The sequence below is a fragment of the Microtus ochrogaster genome, chromosome 2 (assembly GCF_000317375.1).
Source record: "Microtus ochrogaster isolate Prairie Vole_2 chromosome 2, MicOch1.0, whole genome shotgun sequence".
NCBI classification, from domain to species: Eukaryota; Metazoa; Chordata; class Mammalia; order Rodentia; family Cricetidae; genus Microtus; species Microtus ochrogaster.
In genome coordinates this window covers 75,481,893-75,503,045 of record NC_022010.1, presented here as the reverse complement: position 1 = coordinate 75,503,045, position 21,153 = coordinate 75,481,893, and the positions used below count along the sequence as shown (strand labels likewise).

General features: G+C 34.9%; 1 protein-coding gene across 1 annotated transcript in view; it reads right to left on the bottom strand.

Annotated features, from left to right (window-relative positions):
* Positions 1-13,031, bottom strand: part of Lipi (lipase I) — a 35,699-nt gene extending 22,668 nt beyond the window's left edge. The window contains exons 1-3 of the mRNA XM_005345273.1: positions 12,980-13,031; positions 3,388-3,773; positions 1,373-1,481 (exon numbers count right to left, since the gene is read on the bottom strand). Of these exons, the coding sequence (XP_005345330.1) occupies positions 1,373-1,481; positions 3,388-3,773; positions 12,980-13,031 (547 nt within the window). The remainder of the gene's footprint in view (positions 1-1,372; positions 1,482-3,387; positions 3,774-12,979) is intronic.
* Positions 13,032-21,153: the final 8,122 nt, after the last annotated feature.

Below are 21,153 nucleotides of genomic sequence, written 5' to 3'. Positions count from 1 at the left end.
ATGATGGAGGAAGGTCATTGGTTAAAAAAATAAAGAAACTGCTTGGCTGGCCCTCATAGGTTAAAACATAGGTGGGAGGAGTAAACAGAACAGGATGCTGGGAGGAAGAGGAAGTGAGCTCAGACCAACAGCTCTGCACTCTGGAGCAGAGACGACATGCTCCCATCTCCAGGGCAGACACAAGAGCTCTGCTCTCTGAGACACACGCAATGAAGCTCCGACCCAGGATGGACGTAGGCTAGAATCTTCCTGGTAAGCACACCTCGGTGTGACACATGATTAGAAATGGGCTAGTCCAGGTGCAAGAGTTAGCCGAGAAGAGGCTAGATAGAAATGGGCCAAGCAGTGTTTAAAAGAATACAATTTGTGTGTTGTTATTTCGGGGGATGAGCTAGCCAGGCGGCCAGAGTGCTGGGGACGCAGCCCCTCCACTCTTATTACAACACATATGCATCAATATGAGTAACTCTACCTCTCCTTTCTTTTATGAAATTTTATTAAGACAATGTTATTCTTCATTAATAATTGGGATTGTAGCATTTCAGTGATATGCATATGGATAATTGCTTAATAAACCTGATGTAGACAAATGATGGAAATCTCTGTAAGCATCATGTCGTTGTTGCCTTTAACAACAGTTAAATTTACTGTGTGAATGAGTGAACATGAGAATGTTTCAAATTTGAATAGGAACTGCTGATTTGTCTAGTACTCCAGTGAATGTTTCAAAGAATTAAAATCCAACATCGTGTATAAAAGTGAACTATATAGTTAATATTTTTAGCTAATAAGTTAGTGATTTTTTGATGGATCAATTTTTCTCATGTAGCTTTTGACATTTAGATAAAACCAAAAAACATGATTGATTTTCATGTTTACCTTAATCACTAAGGAAGAATTAACAGTCCAATAAAAAGTAATATTTTAATATATTTTGTAACAGTGTGATATGGGATTCCCTTCTATGTGCTGTGAATATGTTTCATTGCCATTGGTTAATAAAGAAGCTGCTTTCAGTCAATGGCTTAAAAGATCAAAGCCAGTCAGAAAATCTGAACAAAGATGTAGAGATAGAGGGTAGGCATAGTTGAGGAGATACCATGTAGCTGCCGTAGAAGAGAGATACCCCAGAACCTTACCAATAATGGGTTAATTGAAGATGTAAGAGTTAGTTAGTAAGAAGCCTAAGTTAATAGGCCAAGTAGTGTTTTAATTCATATAGTTTCTTCATAATTATTTCACGTCTGGGTGGCCAGGAACGAACAAGCAGCCTCCGTCAACAGCAGTGTCTTCAGGTTTTAAACAGAATAAACTCTAGGAGGAAAATGTGCTTAAATAATAATTTTACAAAAAGAAAAAAAGATAGTTTTACCTGTGATTCTTCCAAGTTGACCGTGAAATAGTTTTCCTACAAAACCACTAATATGAGCCCCTAAGCTCATTCCTATGAAATGAAAATTGTCAAGAGATGCTCCATGGTTCTGCAATTGAAAAATACAATGCAATGATTTTAATTTTGGCAAATCACAAATAATTCCTAATATACTGACACTCTGAAATTCACTCTGACTTCACGCATTTCTGGGATATAAGTAAGGAGCTAACAACTTTGAAAAGATGATAACTTTGTTCAGCTTGCATCCTGAAATGTCTTATTTCTCTCTTTTTGTTTCCAGGAACATCATTCAAATTCAGCTGTGAATTTAAGTTTTAATTATCCATAATATATAGTGAGATATTTAATACTTAATTATCAAGGCTTTTAATGATCAAGTAGTAATAACAGGCATGACCAAATGTTTATTCTGTGGTAAGTACCTCAACATGTGTTTTATAAGTTTTTATTTAATATTCCTGTTTGCCATTCGAGTTATTCATAACTATTCTGTTACTTAAAACTCTGCCTGTCACCTATCGAACACTAACTAAACAACATTCATGAACATCCATTTACTAAGGAAAGAGGTTCAGAAGTCAAAGATATGTACAAAGCTACATATGAAGATGTATTTTAAGTCAGTGAGGTCTGGATTTCTATGCCTCTGAAAATTAATATGCTAAAATCCTAACCTTTAATGTTATGTGTATGCAGCAGAGACTAGAAAAAGTGATACTATAAAGTTTGGACACTCAAGAATGAGGCTAATATCCTGATAAGGGACATCCAAAGAAGCTTATTTGAGTCTCCCACAGGGTAAAAACACTGTGAAAAGACACCAACTATGAACCAGGAACTGAGCCTTACCAGCCCAGAATCCACCAATCCCTTGCTCTTAGGTCTCTTAGTCTGCAGGTATGTTTGCACACCCAGTTTACTGTGTTTTTTTTTATAGTGTCTCAAATGGAAAGATACGAGCCTGAATCAGTTTGATTGCAAAATATATGCTAGTATTCTTCTGTTTTTCCTTCAGAGTATATCAATGACCCCTAATAGAACTGGTAAAAGTATAAAAGCCACTCTTACTTTTGAAATGCTAAAATGAAGTGCTTGGATTTAAGGTGGGTTCCAGGATTACAGGCTACATAGAACAGAAAAACAATCTTAAGTCAATGTGTGAACATCTATCTGTCTGCGTCAGGTAGTTAGCTTTGTGAGTTCACTGAGTGTGTGTATCTTCCAGCAGACTCCCAGGGAGCTAATAGGAGTTGGTGATGGTCCACACTATACAGTGATGTCTGAAGGCTCATAAAATGATGCTGAACTTTCACTACTCTTGGAGAGCTAGAGGGGGACTTGGCCAGCACAAAGCAATTTTGTTCTTCAAATTCCTCAAAGCAATGTCCGCAAAGCTGAAGGGGTATTTCTCCAAACCACAAAATTATGGCTACTTTCCTCCCAGCTCCTATAAATCCTCTGTAAGCAAAATACCATGGCTTTTCCTTAAATTCTCTTCCTAACTTGCACTTTCTACATTATGAAGTTCCTGTTTATCAGTGAGAGACAGTTATAATTAAAAAAAAAGTCAATTATTCAGTTTTATACACTGTCAATCTTCTTGTCAATTATTTTCTCCACTTTTCTCTTGGGTCACAATATTTTTAAAATTGGAAATTCAAAATAATAATGCTCTTAGCAATGATGACTAAAAAATGTAATGCAATTACAGTAATGTCTACTCCCCATATAAGATCACTAATTTATACTGAATTCAGGATAGATAAGGTTTAAAAGAGCCTTAAATTTTTAATTGTTTAAAATAAAATGGTTTTTACCTTAAAATGTAAAATTAAAATATAAAATTATTTAGAATAGACAAAATATGACTACAAAAATCACTATGTCTAATATAAAGTCTCAAATGTTTATGGAAAAAGTTTTAATTTTGTGATGTCACATAGCAACCCATATATTGTGTAGCATGTATATTTTAAAATTTTCATACTTACCAAAAGATTTTGAATGGACACACTCAAACTCGCAGCCACCTTCCTGGTGTTTTTAACAGCTCTTCTGTAAAGGAAAGTTGCAGCACCATGGTTCCAGTCTACAACAATGAGATTCACATCTTCCTCTTTCAAAAATGCCTCAATAAACATTGGAAGCCAAACTGGGGCGGATCCCAGTGGTCTGAATCCATGAATAATCCAGACCGTTTTCTTTGACAAGTTGAAATGGGCATTAAGCGAGTTATTAGATCCAAACAATGGTTCTGCACAGGTTGAATTGTACCTTGTATACATCATCAGACTTATCTTTAGATTGGTGATAAACAAATCTTTTAGGGAATACATTGCATTTAATTTTGAGAATTCAAGACATTTTCTATTAGTCTCTGTAAAAAAAGAAAAGTCAGTATGAGTATTAGGTTAACATTGCAGTTCTATTGTTGCAGTATTGTACAAGTGAACAGAATTCTATTTTATTGGCACTTTATTTAATTTTTTTAATTTATTTATTTATTAAAGATATCTGTCTCTTCCCCGCCACCGCCTCCCATTTCCCTCTCCCAATCAAGTCCTCCTCCCTCATCAGCCCGAAGAACAATCAGGGTTCCCTGCCCTGTGGGAAGTCCAAGGACCACCCACCTCCATCCAGGTCTAGTAAGGTGAGCATCCAAACTGCCTAGGCTCCCACAAAGCTAGTACGTGCAGTAGGATCAAAACCCATTGCCATTGTTCTTGAGTTCTCAGCAGTCCTCATTGTCTGCTATGTTCAGTGAGTCCGTTTTTATCCCATGCTTTTTCAGACCCAGGCCAGCTGGCCTTGGTGAGTTCCCGATATTGGCACTATGTGATCTACTGAGCAGCTACAATGCTAAAACTTACATTGGATCAAGCAAAAAGCCTCCCTGAGCTAGAAGTAATAAAAATAACAACAAATATGAACAAATGTGATAGGTTAAAAATGACAAACACTCTTTTCGAATAAAATAGAAAGTGTCAGGCTGAAATCATTCCTTTAACTAATCACTGGAAACATCAGCAATGAAGACAGATAAACTGATTGTGAATCCTCCCAAAAGCTTTACAGAAGGGTACTTATTAATTAGAAAAAACTTAAGCTTGCCAGTACCAATATTAACACAAATAAAAATAAAGTCTACCATGTTGCTTTTAAACTTAAAGTAGTGAAAAAATCTTTCTAAGGCATATAATGCCAGCACTTGGAAACGTGAGGCAGAAGTACCTCCAGGACATGGTTAGCAGTGGTGACATAGCAAGAGCCTGAGAAGAAGAGAAAGTGGAGAGGAAAAGAGGACAGAGAAAGGGAAGCGAATCATCCCAACAAAATGATGCGTGTATATATACAAAATACATATAAGTGAACACTGAGAGAATGCAATGATAAAATGTTGTTTTGGAGTTTTTTACCATTAAAATTATGCATTTGATAAGATTTAAATTAATAAAGTAAACAACTGCATTAATTCTAAAGTTATCAGTCACAGGCTTTTGCACAGTGGCACAAAGAGTAAAAATTTTTATCTGCCTGTTATCATCTATCTTTCTATAACTATCTGTACATAATCTATCTATTCATCTATACTCATCTGCTCATCCTAGAAAGAAATAAGCCAGAAAATGAAATAACTGAAATGTTCAATAGCAGTAATCATTGTAAAGCAGTGATATAATGGCTGCTTTATATTTAGCTTTTCATAGCTTTCCAGAATTGTGAATTATTGAATAAGCATAAGTATAAAATATTTTAATGAGGGCATAAGTTTGCACTACATCTAGCACATTAATCTGGTAACTCTATTTAGTAAGTAAATTTTTTAGTACTTGTCAAATACTTAAAAGGCATTAGTAAACTTCATCTCATCAATTCAAAATTTAGAAATTGACCACAGGAAGATAAGAACAAAAATACTATTTTAATATTGCGCATAAGATACAATACTTATAATAATTCTAATTTAGAGCATACAGATGCATTATTGTCATAGTAATTTGGAGGAAAGAAGTCAGTCAAGGAGCTATAACACTTGCACAACTTTCCCAGGTTAACAATGGATATGTAATGAGAAGACCTTTAATCCTGCATACACAGTAAGTGCCAGAGATAGAAGAAGACATAAGGAGGAACATTTAGTTCTATGGTGGCTATGAACTTGCTGTGCTGAACAAATTGTGTGAGTTATACATATCTGCCACTGGTGCAGGAGAATTGTCTGTATTCTGTCAATCATGTTACAAATAAATGCTGATTGGCCAGGCAGGAAGTATAGGTGGGAAAACCAGACAGGAAGTAGAAATGATGTAATGAGAACAGGAGAATTCTGGGAAGGAGGAAGCTGATTCCTCCTACTCCTGCCTAGACCACTGAAGCAGCAGGATGTGATCTGCTCCACTGAAAAAAGGTACTGAGCCACATGGCTAACATAGATCAAAAAATGGGTTAATCAAGATGTGAGAGTTAGCCAATGAGAGGCTAGAGCTAATGGGCCAATCAGCTTATAATTTATGGAGACTTTTATGTGATTTTCTTTGTGGCTAAACAGTTGTGGGGTACTAGGTGGGACAGAAACCCCAACAACAAGCAGGGCCTTTTCATGTTACATGCCACATTTATCACAGAGTTTGGACAAGTGCAAAATATAATCTGATAATCCAAAGAGCTGCTTGGTAACAAACCCTGATAGACTTTGCCTCATCCTAGAAGGAGTAATGAGAAATTAACTAGTAAGAAAACTTTTATTTAAATAAGGGGAAAAAACCTTCATCTAAATAGTCATCAGAAAAATATAGCATCTGTTACCAGGTATAGCATTAATTGCTAATTTTTAAAGCATTTTTATTCAGAATAGAAGAAAACAATGTCATTTCAAAAGCAAGAGCAAGAAGCTATTGAGGCAAACTTTAGAAGTTATAAAAAACAGGATCAGTTAAAGAAAAGTACAATTAAAACTCCAATTAAGGAAAAGTACAATTGTGTAATAAACATTCAAATTATAAAATCATATAAGATATGGAAATTTCTTTCTGCAGGAACACATAATAGATGAGAATGAAGACAAAGGTGCAGAGAAATTTAAACAAATTTAAACGTGCTGCTTCCTTGAGGAGAGTTACTTGGAGGGAGAAGAGAGAAGGCCTGTTCTAAGGATAAAATTGTAAGGCATGGTTTGCAAACTCAACAAACTCCCCAAAATGTAGAGAAAAATCACTCAATAAGACTCACCCAGATTTTTATGCCATCCATTGCCTTTCGATGGCAAATTTAAATATCCTAAAATATCAAGACAGAGAACTGAGGTTACAAAGAGAATAGCGATGAGATCAATCTTTCCTGTTAAAACAATGCATTAGACCGATGGAATTAAAGAGAATGAGAAGACTTTAAATGGGAATAATTGGGCACTAACAATCTTAGGCCTTATTCTGAAAGTTACTACTCACAAGTGATTGTTACACTCATTGATACCATGTGTGTATGTACACATGGTGCGGGCACATAAATGTATTGGCACAGACCCCTGTGTGCATTTATGAGAAGACCATTGCAAAGCACCAGAAACCTTTCTTTTTCCACACTCAATGTGACTGTCTTGTGACAGGATAGCTCAAAAACCCACAAGCTAGTCACTTTACTAAATTACCAGTAAAGGGGAACTCTAAAGGTCCACTTGTCTCTGGCTCTTCATGCTGGTGCTATTGACACAGGTATTCCCACCTATTTTCATGGGCACTGGGGATTGATGGGGAAACTATCAATTGATAGTTTCAACCAATCACACCTAGTTAGGGTTTGATCACCTAGAGCCCAGGTAGAAAAACCTAGGGATGCAGGTGCACTTTCGTGGTGACTGCCGGACCTATTGGATTTTGGAATTCCCATTCTTATAGTGTAAGTTTCCCCTCTTTAACCATTAAAGTATTCCTGTTACTATTGAGCTAGCCTGGTTACTTATCATACCTACCTAATATGCATCACTTGGCGCCCTGCAGTAATCTTTGAAGTTTCCAGGTAGAAGATGGGGGCCCCACAACAACACTCCACCTGGTTAATATGACATCATGATGCTGTTAGCGCTACTACAAGACCTGTTTTTGGGTACCGGCTGCACAAGACAGTTCCAACTTGGTTAGCTGAAATGGTGCACATCTTTTACAATGTTCTGGCCTGACCTCCACAAAATTCTCAGAGACTATTTGCAATTTTACTAGACCAAATATTAATCTTGGAAATTAACCATCATTTACTTTCACAGGATCCCCTAAGAAGAACGTGGCCCCCATAACAGCTGGATGCAATTTTAGAGGACGGCGTCCCCTCTCCCAGCAAAGTTTGCCCTCAGGTTTAGAGACATCATTTAGGGGTTGGTTATAATTGGTAAATGGTTGAGGGATGGGGGAGACATTTTATAGGCTCAGAGATCTTCTTGGAAAAAAAATGGGATAATTGGATGATGGGATAATAGATTGGTATTTGTGACTTATAGTTTTTAGACAATTATATTGGTATCAATTCTTGTATTTTAATACATAGTTAAATTATATTGAATATTCTATGCATGTTTGCTTCTACCTCTATTTGAAACATTGTTTATGTATTGACATATATATTTACCATATTGCAGTGTACATTACTACCTCTGATCAAGATACTTATACATTGTTTACATTTGAGGGTCATTGTTCTGATTTATTGCACAATTGTTTATTGTCTTTGTCTTAAAGTTAGATAGGAATTGAGAATTATAGATCAATAGTCATCTATGTTTGTTATATTTATATTTAGGTTAATCAGGTTCTTTAGATACATAGATATTATATTCAGTATAGATAGATAGTCTTCAGTCTCTTCAAAGAGCTGTAGGAAATGGCCTTTAATCTAACTTAGAGTTCGGTGGTAATAAGACACAATTGATCCTGACAACACCAATCTATTCCTGAGAGAATGTTGAGCACCAAAGACACTCCACCTGGAGCCTTTCTTCTTGGCAGAGCTGGCCTTTGGGCAAAGAAATGCCCATACCTCAACCACTGACAGAGATACAAAGTATCTGTAAATGGATAAAACAGGACTGTCATATCCTGCCAAGACAGGGTAAAATAGTTTTGAAAAGTTTCTTGCCTTTGAATATGGTGTGTCAGTTATGTTAGGCCTTAGCCAAAGTTGGTTGCTTCAACATTGCAAATGAGACTTTGGGTGATTGCCCAGGTAGTCAGTTGTCTCTGTCATTTGTTGTGCAATTTGAAAGTTTCTCAATTACACTTCCTGTTTACTCAAGTAATATTGCTTCCCTTCTTAGATCTTTGATGGTGTTAAAGATTAGATAATTGTAGTTACCTTCCTCATGATTTAGCCAAACTTAATTTCAATACATTATTTAGACTCCTTGAAATAGAATGAAATGTCATGTGTTCCTTGCTTAATATTGTTTACTGTTTGTAATTTTATATTTGGTATCTGTTCCTATTGTATATAGTTGTATTGGGTTTGGATCTATCTTTTTTAGACAAAGGAGGGAGGTGATAGGGAAACTATCAACTGATAGTTTCAACCAATCACATCTAGTTAGGGTGTGGCCACCTAGAGCCCAGGTAGAAAAACCTGCGGATGCATGTGTGGACTCTCTTCGCGGTGCCCGACAGACTTATAGTTTTTCGGAACGCCCATTCTTACAGTGTAAGTTTCCCCTCTTTAACCATTAAAGTATTCCTGTTACTCTTGAGCTAGCCTGGTTACTTATACCAACCTAATTCACGACAGGGGATTCTAACTCAGATCCTAATGTTTTCAAATTAAGAATCATTAGCCATTGAATTGTTTCCCCAGGCCTGAAGTTGTCATTTTTCAGTAAGATGTTATTCATAGAGACATAATTCATAGAAATTTATTTAAAATACTGAGAGTGATTGTGAAAACAGATATTAATTTAACTTTGGATACTATATGGCAGAATTTCATAGAAAGTTAACATCACAAGTCATTCTTGTACTCTTGTCCATCCAACTTATTTTACTCATAAAAATGTAAATGAGAAGTATAGAAAATTAGTCCTCAATTGAAGGTACCACAAGATTTCTGCTTGTAACTCCAAAAATTGAAAGTACCTTAAAATCTGGGAGAAAAAGTACCTTAATAATTGGGAGAGGGAGAGAAAGGGCAGAGCAAATTTCAGTGGATTCAAGAGAGGGAGAAATTAGGTTAGTTCTATGTAAATTTCCTCCCTGCTGGCTCAATTTCATAGTGACAGGCAGTGCTGTACAGTTGCTTGACAAGAAAAGGAGCCATTGACATTCTTTAACCCATTGGGAACCCTCTGAACAACAAAACCAATCCACCAGGAAAAAATATATTCACTTGGTGCAATCATAGCTTGACCGTTATGGGGGTAAAAGACTGTTCTCTCTAACTGGATTGGAGGAAAGTTCAAAAGAAGGAATTCATGCCTAAAATATGAATACAGTCCAAAATCCACAGGCCCAATCCTTGGGCCCTAGACGAGATCTTACCACAGTTGTTTGCAAAAATTGACAGGGTGGTTTCCAAACATCTATATTTATATCTAAAAGCTAATGTTACTCCACAACTCAATCAGAAGTACAGCTCACAGCATTTAGAATAAGTGATGGTTGAGTGCTTAGCCATAAATAGATCATTTACCTCATCCCTTCATATGCAGGAAGCAGTAAGAAAAAGCATATGGGTAGAATAGAAGTCAAGAGGATAGTGAGAAGGGCTATGAAATACTGTTTTCAGGGCAAGCCACCCAAGGTAACCAAGCTGTGACCACAGAGGATTCAGCCTCCCAAAGCCTGCTCTAGACTCACCCACCAACAATCAAGCATGGGTTAGAGGATTTTACCACTCCCTACTGAAAGATGTCTGGACAGAGGCAGACATTTCCTTCACTTATATACCCATGGATGAACTCACCAGACTCTGATGGATAGCTACAAATACATGTTCAAAGAAAAGGAGAAAAATAAATTTATTTTACCTAATAAAACAGGATTGTTTCCTAAGTCGTATTAACAAGAATATTAATATTAAGTATGTGTATACCTGAAAAGCATGTGTCTAAAAACTATATATAAATGTAAGAGTATGTGTGGACTATGCATATAAAAAGACAAAATAACAGTCTTGTTCAACTTGGCAAGAGAAATCCAATATAACGGCAAAGTATCCCAAGCAAAGATTCATCATTAGCCATCCAAAATATGGAAATTAAAAAATAAGCCATACACACACACTAAAATGGTAAGTGATAAAGACTAATGGCCAGAGAAATATTATTGAGAATATAAAGCTATTTAGACTGTAGAAGGAAGTGGAAAAATGATGCAATAATTTAGAAAACAAGTTGATAAAATTCTTACAGTGAAAATATGCACCTTATTGGACCCTGACTGTTCATATCTAGATGTTAACACTGACAACTGAAAACGTGTCCTCATAAAAGTATATCCAAGTTGATAGTACCATGCTTTTCATAACAACCTACTTCTGAAAGAACCCACAAGCCAATCAAAAACACAAGAATAGCTGAGTTGTTGTAGTCTGTGCAATTCATTACTTCCCAAGCAATAAATAGTAGTGAAGTACTACAATATAGACAAGCATAGTAAAAAATTTTATATCAAGAAGAAAATGAAAGCAATCATTTATATGAAATGCTAAAAAAGACATCTAATGTGGAGTATCAGAAAAGAGGTTTGGATCAAATGGAATCAGAGTAAGAAGAAAATCAATTGCAAAGGCCACAAGGCATTTGGGTTTAGGGAAATATTTTACATCACAATTGATATGACTTTTTGTGTTTTGTAAAATATGGTACATATAATTCTCAAAATGTATCAATATATTCAGTTAAATCTGTACATTTTCTGCATTTAAATTACACTTTGATAAAGTAATTTTTCCACAAATACAAAAGATAAAGCTTTTATTTATTTATTTAGGGCAGAGTCTCAATTATTTCCCTAGACCTAGAATGGTCTTGAATTTCTAGTCACAGGGGTCCTCCAACCTCAACTTCACAAATTCTGAAATTACGGGCATATACTACTTTTTGAAGTCATCTTAAACTCTAAAATATCCCTAATAGCAAACATACATGTACATGCATAGACATAGCTACATACTCGGCCAATAACACAAATTCAAAATTGCGAATGATCTCCTGGCGAAATGTATACCATAACAAAAGACCTAGAGAGGATAATTTTAATTAACATTACTTTGCATTTAATTAATATTACTTCATATACTGGTTAATATACACACATACTTCAAATAGAAATGTGGCTTATTAAAATGATAAAATCCTAGCAGTGATTATCCCGTGAAAAGTAAGAAGTCATAAAGACATGTACTGCCACAGTGTGAATTGTTCTTAACAACTGTAAAGCTGTGAGTGTGACTTTCACTTCTAGCTTAAAAATATAGGAATAGAAACTGAAAACAGTCAGTGCATTTAGAATAATTGGTATAGGAAATAAATGGTTAGGATTGCATAAGTAATAGATTTGTGAACTATGATTTTTAAAATATCCAAAAGCAAGCAAGGGAAAATTTCAATTAATATTTCCATAATTACATTTATATTTTCCAATTTTACTTTTTTTCTTTTGGAAGTTTTTACCTATTCTAAATGATTTTTTTGTTAGTATGGCTTTGGAATTTTTTGGAGGTAATGGGGTTGTTGTTTGTTACTTTGGGTTTTTTTTGTTCATTTTATTAGATTATCATGAAGGCTCTTTAAGTCTATTGTAAGACAATCTTAATACCCAACTGGTCTTGGCCTAGAATTGGACCTCATGGAAGAACTTGTTTCTCAAGCTGACTTTTAGGAGTGAGTTACACACTCAGTGCCTTTAGTCTCTTGGGAGCTCAAGGGAAAAGGAATGCATCTAGTAATAAATTTTTAAAGTACTTAGATTCAGTGGCATTTGATACAGAACTTTAAGGGAATGGGTGTTCATAAATAATTTTAAGCTAGTTCAAAAAGGGTGCTGCTAACGAAAGTTCACTGGTTCTTTTCAAAATAGAAGAAAGCAGCATAGAAGAGGAAGGGTACAGAGGAAGAATTAGAGGGAGAGAGACGACGACAAGAAAGAAAATAACAAAAGACTAGAATAAAGATAAGAAACAGAAATATATACTCACATAGTAAATACTCACATAAATAAATACTGAAGGGGAAAGGTATTTTACATAAAAATAGAGAAGATTTGATTGAACATGGAAATATATCATGGTCCAAATGTATACTGAATTGATTTTGCCGAAACTCCTACATGTACAATGCGATTCTAAGTTATGGCTTAGTGTCGTAAGGAGGAAGGGGAAATTTATGAAAAAGACAAATTAATGATTGCCATACTGCAGATAATGAGGCCTGCTTAAAATGCTTTCTGTGTTATACGTCACAAAGTCAAGCATGTGAAACTCAACACCTAAGATAAATAACACCTAAAATAAATGAAAAGAAGTGATGGGTTGTAACAGTTCAGTACAACTATGTTGTGTAAAGATCAAATCAGGGGAACCCATATACACAACCTCTCATTTACCACATACTTATGGTGATAACAATCAAGATCCTTTTGTTGTCTTGTACCACACAGTACATTTTCGTTGGGTACTGTTCACCTACTATTTAACAGATCAGACAGTTCACTCTTCCAACCCTGCTGTACTGTTGTACCTATTGGAAGACCCCCTCCACCCTCTCCCCTTATCCCTCAATGCCTTATGTAACCATCATTCCACTTTCATCCTCCTTGAGACAATTTTTTCTCGTGTATTTCACTTAACTGGGTGTTGTTTTTTCTCCCGTTAAATGGAAGGAGGAGACAGAAGTGCTCTCTCATATGCTTCTACAATCGTTGACTTCAAACTCATTCTCACTTGGCAATGGCTGAGAATGGATCACCTGCCTTCTGGCTTTCAGGGTTGTATAAGCTGAGAACTCAGGAGGCCCATAACTGTGTAGCAGAAAAATCACTGAACACATCTTAGAAATACCGCTGATCCTTCCCTCAAATTCTACTTATATTCTAAACGGTCTGAAAGAAAAAGGAAACCCTCTCTATTTATGTATTTATTTATTTATTATGTATACAACATTCTGCCTCCATGTATGCCCACATGCCAGAAGAGGGCACCAGATCTCACTACAGATGGTTGTGAGCCACCATGTGTTTGCTGGGAATTGAACTCAGGACCTCTAGAAGAGCAGACAGTGCTTTTAACCACTGAGCCATCTCTCCAGCCTCCCTCCTCTGTTTTTTAGTTAAGAAAATAAAATGGAATTTTATCATAACTACAGTGTTAGCTATGGCTCCTGATTCCTTGGCAATCACTGCATGTAAGCCCTGCTTTGTCTTTATTTAGCATTGACCCCTTCAGTGTTTAAGTAAAAAAAAAGTGAAGTACAAGATCAAATGTCTCAAGGTCACACATAAAGGACCATGGGAGGAATTGGAGCAGAGAGAGAGGTGAAAGTGATACAGATACAGTACCATCTATAAATTGTCCCAAATAGGAAAGAGACACACATATGCATATATATGTATACGTATACATATATATGTGCAAATACATACATTTGTATTACATATATGAAAATAAATTCATAGTGTTTAAACAATTTCATAATGTTTGGTTGTCAGTTAGTTACACATTGTAGCAATATCACAACTGAGTGTAGAGTTATAATGTCTCCAGGGGGAGGCTGTGTGATTGAACTGTTCTGTACTTGGACAGAGAGATGTTAATCACATTATAAAGGGAACTCTTTCTGACGTTGTTTGAAGACATTTCTATTCATCCTGAAGGGGAGTGCTAAAGGTTTCCCTGGATCATTATTAAGATTCAGTTATCTCATGGAAAGATTGTGGCCTCTCGGTTTTTGTCATAATATTCCAATTAAAATTTACACAGTGCCTCTTGGGAGTGCAGGAATGGGATGGGTGCTGCATTCCCATGCAGAACTGCAATGCTCATGCCTGAGCTGGTAGCTAGAAATGGAGGGATATATAAGGACAGAAGGTGTGAACAAATTTAAATATAGCACTCATACGTGCAATTTGAAAAAACTTAAATTAAAAAAAAAATTTGAATTTTAACCAAATTACTATTTAAACTATACAGAAGAGGACAAGGTCTATAATTTTAGGGAAAAAAAAATGACTCTAAATCTCTGTTTCAAATTTCTTAGCTATGGCATGGGAAAAGAGAGCTGAATTAATCTGTTTTCAACTTGTCTCCCACAGGAATAAAACTAATTCACAAACTATGTCAGGAAGAACAAATCTGGTCAGCAATTTAAGAATAGCTTCATATTTTTAAAGTAATGTATTTATTCGTATTTTATGTTCATTGACATTTTACCTGCATGTATCTCTGTGTGATGGTGTCAGATTCCCTGGAACAGGAGTCACAAATCGTGAGTTGCCATGTGGATGTGGGATTTGAACTCAGTTCCTCGGGAAGACCAGCCAGTGCTTTTAACCTCTGAGCCATCTTTCCAGCCTCAACTTTCATAATTTTAAATGAATAAAAAATATAAACTGGCCATATTTTGTGATATTTAAAAATTATAACTAATCCAATAGATTAAATAAAGATTTGTGAACAGAGTCACACTGGTCTATTTTTATTGTGTCTAAAGCTGCATTCAAAGTCAGATAGCAGGGTTGAAAGGACACATTGACTCTATGATCCACAAACTTTACCTACTTATTATCTGGCCCTTACAGAAATATTTTCCTATTCTTACTACAAGAAGAACAGAAACAACAAAAACTGCAAATTTAGCAGTTAGCAGAGACAGTAAGAATATATGTACATATAATTTGAATGTACATGTAGATAAATACCTTTATTCAATCCGCTTAGCTACCTTTCTGCTCGCCTTGTAATCTATAAATACTTTCTAAATGTTTTGCTCATTTTCCTTTTGTATAGAGAAGACCTCATCAATGATATTCAGTGTTGACAGGAGAGACCAACTATAGATAGAATAGAGCAGAATCTCCCGTGAAGAAAGAAAAATTGTGTACAAGCACAATGAAAGAATAGCCCATTGAAAATCCAGAAAAATCTTTTAATTGAGTGAAGATATTTTTTAAATATAAGAAACTTAAGTCTACATGTGTTTAAAAATACTCTCAAATTATGAAAGTCTTTAATTGTTATATTCTCTGTTTGTTAATACCTAAAAGTCTTGTTATTCTATTTTAACCACAAATGAACTAAACTTTTGACAGAAACAAAAAATACTTAAGAAGTATAATTTCATTTTCCCTGTTGAAAACACAGGGAACTGGCTAATTCTAATCAAAATAATAATCTCTGGAAGTCTACACCAAAGTGTGCAAACTATGATATCAAAATAACTATGAACTATGATATTAGATGATAACTATGTCTGGTGGTATAAAGTTCAAATTTCTCTAAATTTCAAGTCAAGATGCAGATACCATGTATCACAAACTTAAAATGTCTTTTTTAAAAGCACCCCAAATGCATTAAATTTACAACATAAACTATGCCCTATTGCCTAGTTTCTAAAACACAAGAACTATGATTGGTTCAAATATTCAACTGAAAATAAAAGCAAAATATTAATTTCTACTTGATGTGTAATGTTTTTAGAGTGCATAGTCAATAATTTATAAAAGACAATTAAAACCTAAAGAAAATAATCTTTCACAAAATTCCACCAGAGGACTATAATTCATTTCGACTTAGTGAATTTGCTACAGTTTTCATTTACTGAAAGTGGAATGACTTGTTCAGCCGTAACCAAGTCATTCTCGCTCATGTTAGAACAAGAAGTTCTCTCATAAAGGAGACAGTCATATTGCTAGCATTAGTAAACTTTATTACCATTAACAGCCAACAGAAGGATTACAGTTCTTGCGTACAACATTCGAGAGTTTGAGACTTCTATTATGTGAAATATGAAAAAAAATGTCCATCTGTATTGATAATTTTGTTTTGTATGATAAATTACCTGTTCAACGATTTTCTTCAAACTTAAAACTTTTCAAACAAATGAAACGGAAGCAAGATATATAGTAAGTCATGATTTTCAACCTTTGAATTAATTCCTTATTACTTAATTACTTTTTATCTTGAATGTTTCTACTTACTTCCTCTTTGAGTACTTGTTCTCCAGCTGTTAATCTTCTGACAAATTAACACAACATAGAGCTCCAATTTAGCAAACACACACACACAACACACACACGTATATCAGTATACACACATACCTCTTTAATTGCAATCTGGTATGGTATAAACATCATAATCAGCAAATTATCCATACTGTAATGGCATAACAGAATATAAAACATTAATTATTTTATAGGCATTTTAATTATAAGTGATTAATAAACATCTTACCAAATCGTATCCAGCAGATCAAACACAGAAAAATGTATATTCTCATTTGGAATCAGAAACTGTAAAAGAAACACAGGAATTCACCAAAAAGAAATTCTGTGATCATTAAGGTTCTTGTTGGATAGGAAGGTCTCCGTTGGTCAAGCTTTCTTGTAAAAATGACTCTTGCTCCTCCCTCCCCATCGGAGAGAGGTGAGGAAGTCTGATGTCTCCCACTGGCTTGTGTTGGGAGATCATTTTAAGCCAAAGACTCCGTAGTAACTCACAAATGTTCAGCTACACAAGTATGACCTAAGGGAATGGCAAACCTAATTGTAGATGTCTTTACCCCTTAACCTCAGGATTTCAGATGTGGCATGGGAGGATACGGTTTTGGAAAACATAGAAAAAAATATGTTAGTAGAAAGGCCAGAAATGGAAAGAGTCAGAAAAAATTGTGTTTTATCGTCATTTTGATTACAAACTAAACTCTTTACAGAGCTAAAAATCAGTAACGAGATCCACACCCATGAAGCTTTTCAGCTTTTGTGCATATGTCATTATGCATCTAAAACATAGTGGCTATTTTAAAACGTTAGATTCTAGCTTGTCTCTTGAAGCCAAAATCTGAAAAAGAAAAATATTTTTGTTTTTAATATGACAAACATTTAAAAATTATCTCTGTTTTTTTGTCTTCGCCTGCTTGTTTAGTTTTCCTTTTGCTTCCAATTTCCTAGAAAGAATGTTGAGAAGGCAAGGATAAGCAACAGCTGTTCCACTACACAGATCACAAGTTCAAAACAAAACTTATATTTAGAAAATACATATATTGGGAAAGTTTCAACTACACAATAAAAAAGCACAGTTTTTATTTAGATCAATCAACAGACTCTAACCTGAAGTCTGGAGATGTGCTTTAGAAATCCCCAAGCATGAGATACTTATTTTAAAATTGGGACATGTAGCTGCTGAAAAGTCCTCGTTCATTTGGAGTGTTTGGCCTCTAGGAGTTTCACTGAGACTGTGTTTTTAAGAATGAATTCACTATATTTTGCTTTGTAACAATAAAATAATGTAGAGACCTCTACCACATTCACTTGTTAATAGCTGTACATCTCAAAAAGTGAAAAAGAAAAGTGCATAACCATGTTGTTTGAGAAGGGAGGAACACAGTCTATGCAGAACATGGAAAACATGGTTTTAAAGAAATTATACTTAATAGACTAGAAGAAAACACTTTTCTAAAGACAATAGTTACCTTTCTTGAATTTTTTTTCTTTGTGTAGCCTTGGCTGTCCTGGAACTCATTCTATAGACTGAGCTGGCTTCAAAGTCACAGAGTTCTGCCTACCTCTGCCTCCTGAGTGCTAGGATTAAAGGTGTATACTACCACAGGATTTTTTTTTTGTTTCTGATTTTGTAAAGTGAAACTATCTTACAACAAGGTTTTTATTGTTATTATTCCGACCCAATCATGAGTTTTAGGTTTCAAATATTACAGTATTTAGCAGAGTTTCAAAACATGAAATGACATTTCTCATTATCATATATTTTACTTGCTTTCAAGATGAGAACATTGGGTTATTAGTGTATATTAAAGTATTAGCTGATGATAATGTAGTATGAAATAAATGCCAATAATTTTTATTAATATCTTTTTTATTTTATTAATATTTTAGTCCCACTCAGACATACTCAGACAATGGGAGAGGCAGAAGCTTACAGATATATGTGCAAAGTAAGCAGTGTCACAAAAGAGGTTATGTTGATGATATTTAAAACATGTATAGCTAATGAATCTCTGTGCAATGGGCATGTTACGAGCACTTGAAAAGTAATTATAAAGGCTAAGTAATATTTACATTGTAGATCAGTTTTCAGAATGTATTTTGGGATAAACGTTCATTTAATTTATATAAATTCTATTCAAAAAAATTTAGTGAAGGTTGAGAGGTAGTTCTGTTAATAGAGCCTGTACCTGACATGTGCCATACTCTAGGTAAATGAGGCATGACTGTGGTCCACTTTAAATCTTGCAATTAGGAGAAGGAGACAGAAACACAAGAAGTTTAAGGTCAAGTATGGCTACATTTTAAGTTCAAGGCCACAGAGTGACAAGATACTGTTAGAAATATAAAAAACAAATTTTTTAAATACTAGCCACTGAGTCAACAATTAAACATCCAAAGGACATTGCTTTGCTACAGAACTGCAAATTCCTTCCATGCCACAATAAAGTCATACATGAGCAAAAATATGAGAGCAAAGTGTTCATTTCAGCATTAATACAGTAGCCCAAAATGAAAAATAGAAATATTTAACAGGGTAGAATTTCTCCAACTATGTGTACTGTGACGATTAAACAATGCATACACAACATTATTCATAGTTGTAGAAAACTTCCATTACCAAGCTTTTCCAATCATTAATTCCTTCATCTGAACATTCATTCACACAACCTTTACTAAGCACCTACTGATATCCACAGACTTAGTTGATGAGGATGCACTGGGGAGATGCTTCTTTTTCTCAGAGGTACCCTTTCAACAGAAACTTATTATGTAGTCACATGTGTGTCAGGGTTTGACTAGGGTGCTTATATTTAATTTTACAATAGAAGTTCACAATAAGGAATGTTTGAAAAAAATGTAACAAGAGCATTATGCTGCCACACATGTGGGGCAGCTAGCTATCCTGGATTTCACAGTAGATAGACCCCAGTGGAGCACAATTGCCTGGGCTGCGGCGGTGAAATGAATGTAGACATCTCGCTATGTTTCTATGTATCTGTCTAGATGTGTATGTAGCTATCTATATATCTAGGTCACTGTTTATCTGTTTGTCTACATCTGCATATACAAAAAAATCATACATATTCATATACTTTGTTGTGTTCATGCTAGTTGAAGTATAAAACTTTCTGATAAAGACTATGTAATTCTTTAAAGAATTTCATGTGCTCTCAATAAAGCCTTATATGTTACTAATAGACTAGTAAATACTGAGTTAGAAAATGCAAGTTACATGAATGAAAAAAATTACCTGTTGGTATCTAAGTCTGAGAACATATTCAAGTATGCATGAGCTTAGTCTCAGAATGGTAACTAAGAACTCTAAAACAATATAGACCAAAAGTGTACACAGAACCAGAGATAATAGGGTCTATTAAAACACTAATAACATTCACATATGTATACAAAGAACAACACAGATTTTATATAATGATATAATACAATCTTTAGTTATTTGAAAACAAAATGTATTATAACATTCACAGTTATATGTAAGCACTGAGTATTTATAAATGTTAAGAACAAAATATCTTAGTTCAGATTAGATTTATGAGGCAAATAAGTACAAATATGTAAAATATCTATGCAGAGTAGAAAGTTTCAAATGTCCAGTCATTTGATCATGCAGTTACTTCCTTCAACCTCTTACTGTACTGTATTTAGTTTAAAGATAAGGAAACAAAGAGAGACGATATTTATAGACTTGAGAAGTAACAACTAAAGGTGACTACTAATGCTATTGGAACCTGCATTATCTAAATAAAGCCTTTTTCTTTCCAGATTTCTATATTGGGTTTTGTTCCTGAGACTGAAAACAGTTCCCGATACCTAAGAAGCAATTCACAAAACAAATACTGCATGAAATAATCCATTTAGACCAATCCAGTCACTAAAATGAATCTGAATTCCAAAGTCAAGTTATTTGTCCAACTCACACAAGTAAGCATGTCAGAGTTAGAGGAGAAATGATTTTTCTTAAAATGCATCTCTTTATTAAATATTTTTCATGCAATATAGTTTGATGATGATTTCTCTTTCTCCAATTCCACCAAGATGTTCTCCAGCTCCCTACCCACCCAACTTCATGTTCTCTATATATGTGTGCGCGCATGTATTCAACAAAAACCAATTATAAAACTCAAAGAAAAACCACAAGTATGACAAAAATTGCCAAAACAAAACACAAAGCCCACAAAAAGGGAGTTTGTTCTGTACTGGACAATTATCCTTGGGCATAGAGCCTGCCCTGGGGTGTGACTGATATAGCCAGTGACAGCTCCATTGGAGAGACCTGAATTTTTCTTTGCTAGCAGACATTAATCACTCACTAATCGCTTCTTGATTAGGTATGGGACCATGTCAACTTAACCTCTCAGAGCTTAGACCTGTGCAGGTCCTTGGCATGTTGCTACAGTCTCTGTGATTTCATGTTTGTCAGTCCTTTGGTATACAGATGATTCTGCTTGCTTGGGTCATTCACCATCTTTGGCTCTTACAAATCTCCTTTCCTTCTCTCAAAGAGATTAGATCTCCCTCTCCTTCTGCTCCTGATTTGGACCTTGGGATTTC